This window comes from Camarhynchus parvulus, chromosome 3 (genome assembly GCF_901933205.1).
Source record: "Camarhynchus parvulus chromosome 3, STF_HiC, whole genome shotgun sequence".
Classification (NCBI taxonomy): domain Eukaryota; kingdom Metazoa; phylum Chordata; class Aves; order Passeriformes; family Thraupidae; genus Camarhynchus; species Camarhynchus parvulus.
The window spans coordinates 5,998,826-6,015,030 of record NC_044573.1 but is presented as its reverse complement, the minus strand read 5'-3'; the positions used below and the strand labels follow the sequence as shown (position 1 = coordinate 6,015,030).

At 52.7% G+C, this 16,205-nt stretch overlaps 1 protein-coding gene across 1 annotated transcript in view; it reads right to left on the bottom strand.

Moving 5' to 3' along the window:
- Positions 1-6: 6 nt before the first annotated feature.
- The window catches only part of LOC115902227 (phosphofurin acidic cluster sorting protein 1-like), a 54,356-nt gene continuing 38,157 nt past the window's right edge, over positions 7-16,205 (bottom strand). Inside the window, exons 3-24 of the mRNA XM_030945594.1 lie at positions 14,325-14,414; positions 13,889-14,014; positions 13,534-13,696; positions 13,301-13,392; positions 11,262-11,342; positions 10,431-10,490; positions 9,645-9,796; positions 5,615-5,708; positions 5,233-5,304; positions 4,812-4,942; positions 4,554-4,686; positions 4,343-4,447; positions 3,018-3,124; positions 2,600-2,754; positions 2,397-2,507; positions 2,208-2,310; positions 1,408-1,450; positions 1,274-1,316; positions 1,041-1,182; positions 725-948; positions 417-530; positions 7-325 (exon numbers count right to left, since the gene is read on the bottom strand). Coding sequence (XP_030801454.1) covers positions 210-325; positions 417-530; positions 725-948; positions 1,041-1,182; positions 1,274-1,316; positions 1,408-1,450; positions 2,208-2,310; positions 2,397-2,507; positions 2,600-2,754; positions 3,018-3,124; positions 4,343-4,447; positions 4,554-4,686; positions 4,812-4,942; positions 5,233-5,304; positions 5,615-5,708; positions 9,645-9,796; positions 10,431-10,490; positions 11,262-11,342; positions 13,301-13,392; positions 13,534-13,696; positions 13,889-14,014; positions 14,325-14,414 — 2,457 coding nt within the window. The 3' untranslated portion in view covers positions 7-209. The remainder of the gene's footprint in view (positions 326-416; positions 531-724; positions 949-1,040; positions 1,183-1,273; positions 1,317-1,407; positions 1,451-2,207; positions 2,311-2,396; positions 2,508-2,599; positions 2,755-3,017; positions 3,125-4,342; positions 4,448-4,553; positions 4,687-4,811; positions 4,943-5,232; positions 5,305-5,614; positions 5,709-9,644; positions 9,797-10,430; positions 10,491-11,261; positions 11,343-13,300; positions 13,393-13,533; positions 13,697-13,888; positions 14,015-14,324; positions 14,415-16,205) is intronic.

Genomic DNA, 16,205 nt, shown 5'->3' with positions numbered 1-16,205 from the left:
TGGCATGGTGTCCTGGCTGGTGTTGGAGGGTGCATGGACCCGGTCTCACTGGCCTCACCTTCACGGGTCTTGGCCCACAGGGTGCAGGTGCAGTATTCCCCCGCACTGAGCAGGCAGGGACTGGTCTGCAGGAGATGGGGACAAGAGCATGTCCATCTCCCTGTCTCCTGCAACCCACTGCAGCTCCATTCCAGGGATGCCCCAATGCCTCACACACTCTTCGAGTAGCCGAAGATGCCCACAGGGAGGTACTTGACGTGTGTTGGCCACTGTGCTGCCAGCTGGAAAAACTTCACATCGTTCCACTCCACCCCATCTATGGAGACTGAGAGGAGAGGGTGCAGTGAGGCACAGCCCTACCACAGCCAGCCTGTGCTGCCCCACTACAGCCCCAAGGGGCTGGTACCTGCCCTCACCTCGCAACATGGTGTTCTGGTGCTTGGCTGTGCAGATGAGGCGTGTGATCCCTTCGATGACTTGGCTTTTGGGCTCCAAGTCTTTTTCTTTTGGTTTCTTGCTCAGGAACATCACTGGGGACCAAGGCCAGACAGGACCAATGTTAGGATGTCCCCACCTGGCCCTAAATGGGAGCCCCTGCCCAAGTGCATTGACTGGCCCCTGCTGGGCCACATCTCAGCCCTGCCCTCCTGCAGGCTCCCCCCACCCTCTCCACAAAGCACTGTGGCCCCACAGGCAGAGAGCACCCCAGAGTGGGCTTGGTTACCTTTCTTATTTTTCTCCTTGGTGACCACGGTCATGGCCATGGTGCTGGGGGGCACCAGCTCCCCTGTGCTGGGGATGCGGCTGACCTGGAGCGAGCGGAAGTTGCTCTTGAGGGTGTTCTTGATACCCGTCTCCCGCTTGTCACCCTCCTTCTTCCTGTCTGGCCCTTGCGTTGTCCAGTAGTCCACCTGCAGGCCCATCACCTCCACACCAGGGCTCGGAGACCTGGGCAACAGGGGCAGCACATAGAGCACACAGGTGGTGCCCCTGCTCCTCTGCCCCCACTGCCTCGGGCTGAGGGGGCCTTGTTTCCTTACCCAGCTCCTGAGAGGCTGCTGCAGACGGATGGGGAGGGTGGCGGGGTGCAGATGGTCTCCTTGCCATAGGGAACAGCTATACTGGAGGCTGGTGCTGGGCTCAGCAGGGAGGGGGTACAGACTGTGGCATCATCCGAGTCCACTGGGGAGGAAAAGTGTGGGTTTGAGGGTTTGGGCGACACCAAGAACCTCCCAGCTGTGGAAAAGAGAGCTGGGCATTCCCAGGGACTCACCGGAGGCACTGAAAGACTGCTCTACCAGGCCCACCTTCACCACCTGCAAGGAGAAACCAGAGGATACCCAGCATCAGCAGGACTGTGCACTGCACCTCTCCCCTCAGCCCCTGCTGGACCCTCAACTCACTCACCCCCACAAAGGGGACAAACTTCTGGCAGGAGTCCTCGTCGGGGCTGCAGAAGGAAGAGAGTCTGGTCAAGGTCTGGGTGTGCTGAGCACCGATTGCTGTGTGACTGCTGACCTTGTGCCCCGGCAGCCCTGCACTGGCAGGGGTCACTGCTGGCTCACACCCACTAGGACCATCTCTGCCCTCCCTCCCATGAGACCCCCTGTCCCCAACATGGCAGCACAGGGCACACTACACAAGGAGGCAAGGAGTTGTCCCCTCCAGTGCTGGGAAAGGACTTGCATGCGGGAGGGCAGCCCTGCCCCTCTGTGGGGTCACGGCTCCTCTGCACAGCAAGAGGGACGGATGGACGCACATGAGGAAAGGCAGGGAGGGGCCAGGCAGCGGCACAGCAAGCACAAGCCAATACCTGATATAAAAATCAAAATAGAGACTTCTCTTCCTTGGGTGCCAGAAACCAAGAGAAGGGAGAGGTGAGAGTGCAGCTGGAACACGAGCATCAACCCCCGGACAGCACAGTACCAGCTTGCAGCCCCACCCAGCCCATCCCAGCCCTAGCAGCTGGTCCCCACCTTTGGGGCTGTCACAGTCACAGCTACTGGAGGGGCCAAGCACACCGGGAGGTGGCAGGGAATGGCACTACAGGCCTCTCACTGTGGGACCCCAGCTCCCCTCAGCACCACGCTGCTCGTCACTGGAACGCAGGGTCTCACTCACTTGTCCCGTGTCCCTCATTCCTGTCCTGGGCACGTCCCAGACCGGGGCTGCATGAGGGAGGACAGACACTCTGGGGCCACACTCACCTCTTCTGCTTGTAGGTCAGCATGGCCTCGGAGATGGGCAGCTGGTGAGAGAAGCTGGCTCCAGCGATGAACTGGGCAACACGGCCTGCTATGTCCACAGTATCTGCGGGCACAAAGAGCCATGAGCACCTCGATGGCAGCTGGGCTGTCCCTCAGGGCACTGCTGGTGCCACCTGCCCTGCTCCTCACCTGCAGTGGGAGGCTCAGCCCTGCTGAACAGCTCCCGCCACGCTGTGTCCAGGAAGAGAGTGCTGTATTTGTTATCCACTGAGGCCAGGTACTTGGCCAGAGGGTGAGAGCCTGCAGGGAGAAGGGCAGTGTTGGCTTCAGGCAGGGGAGTCTGGGGAGGTGGGAGAGGACAGCCCTGGGGCTGGGCTCCTCACGGCTCTCACCCAGTGGTACGAGCAGGAAGCGAAGGTAGTTGAGCCAGTCGGGTGTCTTGCTGGCCAGCTGCTCCACAAAGAAACGGAGGACAACACTCAGGTAGCTCTGGTCCCCTGCCACCACCACCTTCACCGGGGGAGGCATATGGGAGTTACAGTTACAGCTGCCAAAGGGAGAGGAAAAGGAGACCCTGAGGGATGTGCAGTGGCTCAGCAGGTGGGCCAGGGGACACAATCTGCCAGGCCAGCTGACAAAAACCCATTATGGAGAATATCCAGCTTGGTGTGCACTGCCATGGGACCCCCCCACTCTCCCCAGGGTGTACACCTGTCAACAACCCCCAACGAGCCCTGGGGAGCCAGGGCCATGCCCAGCCCTTCTCTGAAGCCATCCAGTGCCACCAGGCTGAGCCCAAGGTGTACTCACAATCGCTGGATGCGGGAGACAGTGGTGTTGAAGGCTGCCTGGATGTCTGCCACGGAGCAGGTGGATACAACCAACTGCTTGTGCGCCTGGAGCTGCTCGCTCACGTACTGCCAATGAGAGAGCTCAGGTTAAGGCACCCTGGAACATGGCTGTGCCTGCCAGCACCATGCCTGCCCTGAGCCCTGTGCCCCCGGGTTACAGCTGGGATGCCTGTCCCCACCTGTGCCAGGCAGGGAGGCTGAAACCACCAGGTGACTCACAGCTGCATCCTGAGCATCCCTGCTCCCCCCAGCTCTGCTCTAGGGACCAGCCAGCCCCTTGCCTTCACCTTTGAGCACAGCAGCCACCACCCTTGCCATGGCAAGGGCAAAACTGTCCCAAGAACCAGGCTGTGTTCCTTGAAATAAGCAGTTTGGTCCAGGGACCCTCTGCCATCCCACAGCAGGGCCCTGCTCTAGGCTCACTCTGCCTCTGATCATTCCCTCTTCTTGCTCTCTCCCACTATGGCACTCCAAATCTCTTCTTCAGGTGTCTACATGCAGTTCAATAGTGGCAAAACAAGCAGTCAAGATGGACAAGGGGCTGCTTTTGGGAGTGGGCACTGACCCATTTTCCCCTATCCAGGACAAGAGGAACAAGCCAAGAATGCATAGCCTGAGTCAAGACTTCACCACCTTTCACTAAGCCCTTTCTTCTCTCTCAAAATCTTCCAGCACCCTTTCTGGATGCCAGATGAAGCTGCAGGATCCTGAAGGGGTCTCACAGGTGCTTTATCTAACTGCATGTTTGCACACATGCACATTTCCTTGCTCACCTTTGGCTTTAGAGCTCCAGCTATGGGGGAGGCAAGTGTTTGTCAGGGACTGGGCCTGTCCTCACACCCCACCCTGCTCTGATGATGGAGTTCATGCTCCCTGGAAGGTGACACTCTTCCATCTCTCACTGGGAAATATCTGTGCTGCTTCCCAGGGCCTCATGCCCACAGAGGAAGGGAATCCAACAAAGCTCTGACCCATGGGGTTCCTGGGAGCCAGGAGCAAACAGTGAGGCCCTAAGGCACAGTCTGCTAGCCAGCCTTTCTGGGACTGATCAAGACATCATGTTGTGAGGATCCAGTGATGCTGTGTGACAGAGAAGACACACCTGACTCTTGTGTATGCGACTCAGCACCCTGTAAATGCATTGTCTCCCTGAAGGAAGGGCCACACTGCGGGAGAGGAGGGCACAGCTTGTGCCAGTTTCCCTGGGATGCCCTGCTATGACTGGGAGAATCCACCCTGCTCACAGCTGCCTGCATGCATCCAGCTCCCATCACACCTACTCACCTGCCCCTGCCACTCAGCAACATTCACCAGCACGATGCTCTCGGGGAGCTGCTCGTCTGAGACCAGGATCTGGTTCAGCTGATCATAAACAGACTTTCGAGGCACCTGGGACAGCATCACCACAAAGGTTAACCCCACTCAGCCACCTTGGACACCACCCAGGGCTGAAGACCTGGCAGCTCTTGGATGAGAAACCTCCAAGTGGGCTCACCTGGGTGTTATGCCATGAGTCTGGAGAGCTCTCACTGTCCAGGCTGCTCGCACGGCCACCTTGTACCTTGGAGCTTTGCCTGTCCTTCACGGAGGTGCTGCGGGGACGCCACAGCTGCTTGCTCTCTGCCTTGCTGTGAAGGAGAAGCAGGAGAGGCAAAACTGTTGAGGAAATCTCACCTCCACCAACCCCATCTCAGCTCAGGGAGTCAGTGTGAGCTCACTCAGCCCTGGGAGGGGGGGCACAGAGCTGCCTTACCTGGGGGACACGGCACTGGGGAGCTCGGTTTTGCTCCCAGAGCCCAGCTGGGCCAGTCTGTCCATGCTGCCCTCCCTCATGGCAGCCTCTGTGGGGGTCAGCCGGGAACAGGACTCCTCTGATGACAGCTCCTGAGGGCCACACAGAGTCACTTCACACACACTGCTCTCCTAGCTCCAACAAGGAGCCACCCTGCACCCATGGGTGCCCATCATCAAGCCCTCCCAGAAAGCCAAGGCTGCAGGGTCTTGAGAGGGCTGAGCTGTGTGTCCTGCAGACCCTTACACTCCTTAACTCTTGCTGCTCTCCAGCACAATCTACTCATCTTCCTAGCCCTGCTCCCAGCCCAGTGGGCACCCCTGGTACTCCAGAAAGCAAGCTGGGGATTGAAAGAGCTCCACATCCCACAGCCTGGACTCACCACTGCAGGGAGCTCCGTTCCTTGCTCTTCCTGTGGTCGCTGTGCTCCTGGCTTCCGCTTGTCTGCTTCGCCCTGGGGGACAGGGAGTGGGGTCAGAGCAGGATGGAGCACCCTGTGCAGGGCAGCTGCCAGTGACCCGTGCCTGGCCTCACAGAACACAAGCTCCCACAGGGGAGTCACAGGGCATCTCTGGGAGCGGCCCCAGAGCACGTCCCCCATTGCTACCTGCCTGCCTGTGCTGGGAAGAAGAGGAGGAAAGAAGGAAAGGAGCAGCCCCAGGCAGGCGCTGCCAGGAGCTGTGGTCTCAGAGCGCTGTGGGGATGGCTGGGCTGGCTGGGGAGGGACAGGGGCAGGAGGTGGTGGTGGTGGAGGTGTAACTCACAGGGCTGCCCGACTCTTGATCCTGCCCTTTCTGGCTGTGCAGACTGCCGATCTCAGTCTGGGAACCAGAATGAGAGACTCCCTCAAAGAAACGCCTGCAGAGAAACAGACAGACGAACGGACGGACAGACAGACAGACGGGAGAGAAAAAGGCAGGAATAAGAGAGGAACAAAGTCACCATGATCCCAGCACACCCCCACCGGCCTGTCCCAAGCACAGAGCTCTGTGGAGAGGTCCTCAGTGGGACACAGAGCCTGACAGCCAAGTGTGTGGGTGATGCACAGCTGAGGAGCAGAGCTGTCAGCAGTGCCCCTGTGACCTCGGGGAGCTCGGGGTAGGGGCTCCTGGTGCCTTCTGCCTCAGGTGATCCCCTACCCCTGAAGTGCAGGTGAGGAGCTGCCACTCTGCCCCAGCTCACTGGTATAGTCTCTGTCAACACCTCAATTTCAGAGTGCCCCTAAACCTCTCTGCTTCCTCTGCACCATCAGAGCTTCCACAGACTTCTGCTGCCTTCCCTTCTGCTTCCCCTTTTCCAGGGATTGCTCCTTGTCTCTGCCTGCTGCTGCTGCACACTTCCAACTGCAGCATTCTCCTTCCCTTTCCCAAGGCTCTGAAGATCTCAGTATTGCACACAGAACCATACCTCGGGTAGCACAGTACTTAAATTTGCCAAGTTTTCGGTCTCTGGGCTGACATTTTGGTAGAGTTGCATAGTGCAGCTCCTACGTCCTGTTTTCAAGTCACCATAGTTCACACAGGAACTCTCCTGGGGAAGCCAGGACAGTCTATGCCACTAAAGTGTGAGCTTCCACCTTTGCTTACCCTTTTCCCACGTATTATTTCTTTGCCAAGGAAACCTTTCACAGCCTGTGGGCTGCTCAAAGACCACTCTTTAGGAAACAAATGGAGTCTATCACTGGGATCTCACTTGCCAGTTTTCCCAGGACCTTTACGGCAACCAGAATCCACCTGCAATGTGTGACTTTGCTGCAAGAGATCAGAGCTAGATTCCCTCTAAGCTTTGTGTATGTGCTCATTAACTCCCAGGAAATGTTTCTCTTGATGTGCCTAGTGTGCAGATAGGGCCATGAGGTTGCAGGTTTCCAGGGATGGCCACTGAGGCATAAGATATAGAGAAGTTCCTTGTTAGTACTCTATCAGAGTGTGTTTCCATTGCTTTCTACTTTTCTCATCAGGATATCTCCTCTGAACATCCTGCCTGCTCCTTTTATTTTCCTTCTAGCATGCTTCCTCATTTGTATACAGCACACTGTACTGCCAGGCACAACAGTGTGTGTCAGGTTTTACTGCTCCTGAAAGGACATTCCACCTCTGTAAATAAATGATAGCTCCTGCACAGAGCAGCTCTCCAGCAGCAGTGTTTACACACTGGTTGGGAAAAGTGAAGGCTTGATTTTCCCCTCACTGGCTCTGTGACCAGGTTGCTTCAAGTTTACAGTCACAATAGTGCCCTGGTGGGACATTTTCTCCAGGCCACACACTGGTATAAATTATATCTCCTTTTACCAACATATTTCCTCTGTCTCTTCCCCTCCATCCTCTGCTACAAAATCTCAGGCATTATCACCACTCTGTACAGTCATTACTCTACACTTGCCTTTTCCCAGAAAAGGTAGAAATTCAATCCATAGACTACATTAGTAACTTAAGAGTCAAACCAGAAAAACATGTAGGTTTTCTAATAGATCACCCCTCAATCAGCATCTCTTCCATACTCCTCTATACTGTCCCAAGTAATCCCACCAGAATGTGACATACCCTTCGTGCCACTGGCACCACAAAGAGGTACCTTCATTCCCTCCTTTTTCTTAGACACTGGATGTGTCTGGATTATATTATACTTCCTCTGGCTTTCAACACTCCATTTAAACCAGGCTGTCTCCCCCTTCCCCATGAAAGCTGTGTTTGTTTGTGCCCTCTCTCACTTGCAATTCAGAAGCTTTCATCCCTCAAGGACATCACATTAAGCACAGAGCCCTTTTGCAATTTCCTGCTCTGCAGTTTAAGGCTCTCCTCCTACAGGCATGATTGAGATTTAAGTGAAGTCCTTCTGCACAGCCTCCTTCTGTTCTAAATGAATTTAGCCCCCCTTGTCCCATCCATTTTCCCAGTCACCTAGGAAGATATTTGCTCATTCACCTTTGACCTTCAACCAACAAGGTCTGACTTGAGGTCCTGTAACAGCCTCAGTTCCAGCTCCAGTTTTACCCCAGTGCAGGAGCAAACAGGAGCTGTGTGACCCCTGGCTGAACCAAAGGATCAGCTCTCAGCACCACTGGCCCAACCCAGGGCACCAGCCCCTTCCCACTGCTGAGGACTGCCCACCATTAGTGCCCTTGCTTCACATAGATGTTTACAGTGTCCAGCAAGGCTGTCTATGACAAGAAATCCAACATGAGGATCACCTCAAATTTACAGGTTGGGCTGTAATTCACCCCCTGAGAAGGCTACATAGCCTTTGGGAACCATGAAGTCTACATGAAACACCTTGGCAGGCAGCTTCCACATCTCCTTAGAAAAAGTACAGTCCCGGAATTTTGTGAAGTATTCCCTTGTGAATTCAAGGGATACACATACAGCACCACCAGAAACTGAGGCACCAGAGACCAAACCAAGCCAGGAACACTTTCTGAACAGGATGAAGAACAGCTCAGAGCCCAATAGGTTGTCCTTCCAGGAACAGCACCAAACACTCCAGGAAGACTGTAATGGTGGGCACCAGCACAAACCAGCACTCACTCTGGAATGCTGTTCCAGTGATCAGATGTTTGCAAGTAGGCACTTGCAGAACCAGGGTGGAGGTCCGACTTTACATTTAAATATTCTCAATAGATTTTTCTTACAGTTTCACATAGTCTACACACATAAACCACTATCTGACCACAGAAAGACTTTCCTTTTTCTCCCACAGCACCTTTGTCTCCTTTGATGAAAGACCATATAAAACTCCTTTTGGAGTCCAAGCAGATCACTTAAGCAGCTTGCCCATGTGCCTGCTGTCTCCTTCACAATAACTTGTGGGTTTGTGGAAAACACAACTTCTATCATGCTCCTGTTTTTTCCCAAGTAGCCTATGGGTTCCAAAATCCAGCAGATTTAATTTCAGTTTGCCTGTGGCAAACCCTGCCTGCTACTCCTGCTAAGTACCTTCAGTGAGGATACCAACCAAATAATATTTTATGTATATATATTTATGGGGGGGATTTTTTGGTTGGTTTTTTTTTTTACATGGCAAGGGGGGTTGGCACTAGATGATCTTTCAGGTCCCTTCCAACCCAGGCCATTCTATGATCCTATATTCTATATATAAAACCACAGAAACAACAATGCCAAGTAAGCTTGGCTTGACTACAAGAAACCCAGTGCACTATGATGCAGCCAAGTAGAAAGACAACAAAAGACAACTTTTTCACAAAAAGACAGCACAAAAGCACAAGAGCCATGAGCAGAGAGGCCAGGTGAGCACAGATCACATGGGAGCAAAGCCTGGTTTCCCTGCACAATCCAGGAGACCCCTGTGCTAAGTCAGCAGTTCTTGGCAGAGCAAGCCACCAGTGCCTGGGGAATGGGGTGAGGAGCAGCACTGCTGGTTGCCAATCACATCTCCACACAGCGTGGGAGCACAGCATGCACATCTCACAAGGACTGGTCCAAGCAGTCACAAAGGGCTCAAAAGACAGGCATGCCTCAGTGTGGACAGCCCAGAGAACACCAGGATTGTTGGCAGAAAGATATGAGAGCTGGGAGCAGCTGGGGCTTAGATCAAATAGGGCTCTACCAGCAGATCAGTGTCAGATGCTGGGCTGGCAGAAAAATGAGACTAAATGTGAAGGAAGTCAGATTTAACGGGCAGTTTCAAGTGAGGAGCCAGAGGTGCCAATAGCAGATGGCAATGGGAGTGGAGACAAGGCAATGCCTGCATTAGCCCAAGCAACAGAAAGGTGCTGGAGACCATTTTTCCAGGTCCCATAGGCTGTGCTGCTGGCCAGGGACTCCCTGCAACCCTTACCTCAGGGTGGGCTTGGGTGTGCTGTGCACACTCTCATTGTCCTCCATCTCTGGGCCACTATCACTGTTGTTGCACTCTTCCAGGCTGTCATAGAGCAAGCCCAGGTCTTCTTCCACCTCCTGGGTCTGGTCTACAGGGTCAGAGTCCAGGACCTGTGGGACCAAGCCCAGAGAGCAGTGAAGAGACATGGAGTTCTGTGCATCCCACAACAGGCATGGACAAGCTGCCTGTCAGTCATGAGGCACACCATGGCACTGTTCCCACCTCAGGGAGGCAAATCCAGCCTGTGGAAGAATCCAGTGACATTGTCATTGGGCCAAAGCAGGATGCCATGGCATCCAAAGGAGTCTCAGACACCCATCACGCTTAGGGGCAGTTAGGACACCTGGGAGGACCTTCACTGGCTGTGCACACACTTAGCCTGAGCTGTCAGCCAAGAGAAGCCATCCACAGGCTGATGTTAGCCTGCAGTCAGTCTAACTGGACAGGACTGCCCCTGCAATGCCAGCTCCTGGTGCAGAGTCAGTCTGTGACAGCACTCTTCTTCCCTGGGCACCCTTCCCCAACAGGAAGGTGCTTTTTGATTTGAGCACAAGGCCCACAGCTGCTTTCTTGAGGCAGAAGGCTTTGGAAAAGCCATGTCCTAGTCTCTGCCATGTCTCACACCACATTTGGCACATCCCTGAGCTCACAAGCCTTGTGCTCTCAGTGAGTGGGAACCTGCACTCTGGCACCTACACATCTGCAGGTGACATTGCCAGATGGGGCAGCTTTCCTGTTTCTTACCTCTTCTGTCACTCTGAACCTCCTCAGCAAAGCCACAAATTTCTGCTTGAAGTTTGGTTGCTAGAACAAAAGAAAGGAAGACAAAAAGATCAGCAAAACTATCAAACCACATTTCAAGCTAACATAGAGGCCATGGTTATTCTCTCTAACATGCTGTCCAGAGGTCCAAGGTCAGCTATGATTGCTCTCTCTCCCTTTAAATTTGCTGTAGGACTTGGAACTACCTCTGAACTCCACAAGAAGCCACAGTCTGGGCATGAGGGAGGATGCAAGGACTCAATACTTTCTCTGCTACAGGCTGAATTAGCACTTCATTTAAATCCTGTTTCTCCCCAGACCACCTGGTTGAACAATACTGCCTTCAAGCAAGAAAAGATGGGGAACAAACTCAGGAAGAAGGTGGCCAGGGATCTGCAGGGCTGAAGTCAACAGGGATGAGAAGTTTGGAGAGCGAGGGTCTGGCAGAGCAGCTCCTCCCTTCCGCAGACATGCAGAGGAGCTGCTAATACCTCAGCTTTCCTTGTGCCCACCCTCCCCTTCCTCAGGAAAGGAAGAAGAGCATGTGACAGCAGCAAGCCAAAACTCTGTTACACACAGATCACCACTGGTACAAAGCCAGGCTGAACACAGTACAGACCATGAACTGGGATATAGCTCTGAGCAACAAGCTAGCTCATTAATGGCAAGAGTTTTGCTCCTTCTCAAGGGCTCTCTCCACTGCTCTGCACCAGTGCCAGCATCTCCCCTTCCCAACACCCCTCACTGCCTTCAGAGAGGGGAGAAAGTGAATCCCTTCCATCCCTTTGATCATGCTGTAAATGCTGATGTTACTCTGCCAATTGATGTGGTTCGGCTCATTTTCCTCCTGGCCTTCTTGGTTTTTCTCAAGTCGTCCTCTTCATCAAACAGGTCCTGCAGGCAAGAAGTCACAGTACATTAGAACAGCTATGTTCATGGAGCGGCACCTCCTAAAATTTTCCTGACCCACATTTGCCCTCCATTTTGAAAAGCTTTGATCCACTCTGCTCCCAAAATCTTGTCTTTTCCTGCTACCTCTCTCTGTGGAGCTCCTTCTCTCTCCTTAGCACTGTTCCCCTTCAGACCTTCTTCCCCAGCATTTCTGTCCCCAGGCCCCTTCAGAGAAGAATGTATCAGCAAGATAAGAGGAGACACAGCCTCCTCAGGACCCGTGTGCTCTCCCTGCTCTCCCCTCTCCAGAGTTAGCTCAGAGAGCACATGAATCACAAAGAAACATTTTTTTCCAGGGATTAGCCTTAACAATATGCACAACTCCCAGGGACATGGGCTCCTGCTGTATTAACCCAGCATGATGGGACAGGTAATCTGGAGGACCCTTGTGAGAGACTGAAATGATAATGGTGATAATGGTTAATGACTTGAACAAATGGCCATTTACAAAAATAGCAAGTGTGCTTTGCTGAGGCTCAGCAAACCAAAGGGGAGGAGAAGAATTTTTGGGTGTGTGGTGGAGAAACCTCTGATCTGCATAAGAACAGCCTAGGTGCAGAGGGGTGAGTGCCCATCACCAGAGATTGACCAGGACAAACCAACTTCAGTTTAGCAACAAGCTGGGTTTTGAGCCAGATAAAGGAAGAGGTCACAAGAAGCAGATCCTGCTGGATGGGATAATGCTTTTCATCAGACCAATATCCTCCCTTACACAACTGGCTCAGGTGTAAAACTTCCTCCCCCATCTCCCCCCTCCCTTAGGCCTGAAGGTATTCATCCCTTCTGATGTGGTATAACTGGCTCAACTACACTGAAGTGAGAGAGAACTCTCAAGTCTTAGAAGGTGCCAAACTATCAAAGACCACCCCCCATCCCACCCCAAGCACCCCCAGACTCATTCCTGAGACCTACACCTAATCCACAGTGTTACAGTAGACAGTGTAAAAGTCCCCACTCCAGTGGAGGTACCTGGCATTCCCACCTAAACCTGAATGCATATTAACCACTAAACTCCCAGTTTCAGGCTTCCCCCATCAAGACTATGACCATCACTTCAACCAAGCAATAATCAAATCTGAATCCACAGCTGGTGATATCTTTTCTCTCCACTATCTACTCTTATTGTGTCTTTACCTCTCTTTCTTTCTTTTTCTGTTACATTTTCTGAAGTGGTATCTTTATACTTTTATACTGTTGTATTACTATGGGTAATAATAACCAAAATGGCCACATAGCTCCTTTCCATTGCAACCAAGTTGTTCTGAAATAAACCAGCCACACAGATATATATTTATAAACACTGGTCACGCAGTGTTGCTTCACTCTAACCTGCCCCAATAACCTCAGTTACCCTCAGACCACAACAACCCTGAACAGGAGTTTGTCCCTGTGCTTTAGCAGCACACCTTCCACAAGGCTTTCCATGGCCTTGAGTACAGGCACCACAACAAGAGCACAGCAAACAGCAGTGACACATCTCATCACAGGGCTGGGATGGCCCTGCCACCTCTGACCATTTTCAGAACTACTTCTTCCTAAAATCCCTGCTCTCTCACAGACAGTGAGGAGTCTCTGACCTGGTATCACAGGGAGAGGGAGAAAATCATGGTGCAAGATGGAGAGAGCTCAGCAGGGGTTTTCTGCTGCAGACCAGACAGCTCCAGAGACAGACAGATGAGATCTATGGGTCTCCAAAGTCCCTTGCCTCACAATGGACTTGACAACACCCCACTGCTGTCAAAGTTCTTTTTGCTGTGAGGTATTACAGCTCTCAGCCTCTGTAACAACGCCAAACGTTTACAAGGGGATGAGAGGGCTCAGGGTGATCAAGAACCTCAATGCCTGACTCTTGCCCCAGAAACAGGACCAGGACATAAACCATCTTGCCAGGCCTCCCTTACCTGACCCTGCACAGCATCATCACTGGCTTCCTGCTCTGAGGAGAAGCTGTCATCCTCTTCTTCAGAGTAGTTATCAATGTCTGGGGAGCGATCTGAAAGCAGACAGTGCAAATGCCCCAGCTAAGCATAGTGTCTATCATGGCTCCAGTGAAAGGACTGGCAGTGCTGGGGACATACTCTGTAACCCAAACGTGTCCCAAATGTCTGCCTGCAGCTCTGAGCACTAAACACACCTGAAGCTTTGATTTTAGGACCTGAGGGGACGTTCCCATCCTCATGGTCGATGGGCTGACTGGACAGAGAGTAGATGCTGATTTCAGCCACTCGAATGTTCACATCCTTCATGTTGCTGTGGAGGCCCAGGAGCTGCCCGCCATCCGTCGGGTGCTGCATGACCTAGACAGACAGACAGACAAGCTCTCTGACAGGGTGACACAATGGCAGCTGGCAGCCCATCCCCTCTATGTTATAGCCAGCCAACAAGCCGAACTCTCACAGCAACAAGACCCTGCCTGCCAGCCCAGCTCCCTGCCCAGAGCTGGCACAGGAGGCCGTGTGGGACTCCCCCCTGCTCCCAGCACGCTGTACCTCAGCCATGTTAATGATTCCCACTGCCAGGGTCTTGTAGCCCAGGATGGTGCGGTTCTTGTATCTCTTCCTCCGCTGCAGCATGATCTGCAGCTTGTTGCCATCCCTCTTGAGGAAGTGTGGGTACTGGGCAAAGGAAGCACACAGAAGATGGCAGCATGAGGGCAAGGCTCAGCACGACACACAGGTAGAAAACTCTTCTTCAACGCTGATGTACAGCAGGATCTGACCTGCTGAGCTTTGAGGTGCCCCTCACAGGCCACCTGCACCTATCCATCATCCTCCAAACCCCAATGCCCGGCAAACAATCCCTGGAGCAATAGAGCAGCTGGCCAACCACAGTAGGCTCCTCTACAGAGGCTGTGCCTTTCACACTTAGCCCTAAGGCTGTGCTTGCTGAAAAATGCCAGGTGAGGGAACCCAGGGGACCAGGTACCTGCAGTGAGAAGGTCAGCTCCAGCTCGGTCTCCATCAGGCCCCCAGGTGGGAGGATGTATTCATTTGACCTCAGGACTCGCTTTGAACCCTATAATGAGATTGACAGACACACACACTGAGCTCAACCACAGACTCCACTGCATCACACACACAAGACAATGGTGATCACAGTCCACAAGGAAAGAGAGAATCCCTGGACTCTGTTCTCTTCCACCTTGCAGAGCCACCTTTCACATGCCTATCAACACTCTGCAAAAGCCTGCAGTACCCCCTGAGCTGCCAGAGGCCCCTTCTCCTTGCCCACCTGCCAGGGAGCAGCTGCTCTTCACAACCCTGCTCTGCTCAATCTGGCTCTCTGCACCTGGAGGGACACTCCCATGTGTCTCAGCCATCTTTTATGAAAAATCCTTACCTCAGGATTTTTCCTCCTGAGAAGCTGAGAGCCTCAGGAACAAAATGTAAACATTGATTATCTGCTGCTGTGGAATGCAACAGGTGCATCTGTGATTGGCCCATGTTGGATGTTTCTAATTAATGCCCAATCACAGCCCAGCTGGCTCGGACAGAGAGCCGAGCCACAAACCTTTGTTATCATTCTTTCCTTTTCTATTCTTAGCTAGCCTCCTGATGAAACCTTTTCTTCTATTCTTTTAGTGTAGTTTTAATATAACATATATCATAAAATAATAAATCAGCCTTCTGAAACATGGAGTCAGATCCTCGTCTCTTCCCTCATCCTCAGACCCCTGTGAACACTGTCACACCCATGCTGTGGAGGGACAATCCTGGAGCCAGAGGGAGCCAGGCAGAGCAAAGGAAAGGGTCCCAACCCGCTGCCTGGCCAGGTCCTGGAGACATCTCTCCTCCAAGCGAACAGGCCCAGTGCAGATCCCTGTCTAAGCACAGCTGGCAGGATGGCTCTGCTGGGACCAAGTCAGGATGTCCAGGAGAACAGGGGTCCCCCTGCTTGCTCAGCTGCGTCTCAGAAAACTCTATCCTAGTCTTTTCCTCAAGCAACAGTCTTTACCTCTCTACATATAGAAATGGTTTTTACCAGAAGGGCAAGAACAGAGGCACTCTAATCATGCTCCCACTCCAACTCTTTCCTTTACCTCTGCCCTATTCTCTACTATCTCTATGTCTTGGTTTCTGACAGAGACACTGAATGACTTGGGGGCAGAAAAATGCTGTCTGCATGCACCAGGTCCTCTTGGCTGCAGGGTGGCACAACCCACAGATCCTCCCAAATGCTGTCTGCAATGCTGCTCCCAGAGACTGTGCCAGGAGCAAGGCTTTCCTGCACAAGGTCTTCCTAAAACGGAAGAGAGGAGGTGGAGCTCATCCCCTTCACCATCTGTGAGCCTTCCTGGCCAAGAACACACTGACCCTTCCTGAACTCTTCTCTGATAACAGATGATAGGCAGTCACAATGACAGCGACCATTTACTTTAACACATTCACCATTTGCTCTTTGTTGCAGAGAAATTATCCACCAAAGATTTACTCTTTCATCAAAACACAAGTAGAAGTGCAATTACTCTTCCTGAAGATGCTATTTCTGGGGAAGGACTTATGGCAAAGAAAAGCTGAGGATATCCTGAATGGTGTGTTCAGGAAATGATGGTTTGTTTCATAAACATTGCTGTCCTGTGCCTCACTGTCATTTACCACTAAGGAATTACATACCCAGCCTCAATCCTAGGTGAATCCAATCCCTCAGTGAAATGCCAGTGCACACCCATGTGGAAGTGCAAGGACTGGGACAAAGGCTGCTTCATTATCACAGTGCAAGGACAAGGACACAGAAATACTGAGGATTCTCCATCCTTTGAGAAATTCAAACCTCAACTGGACATGGCACTGAACACTTGATGTAGCT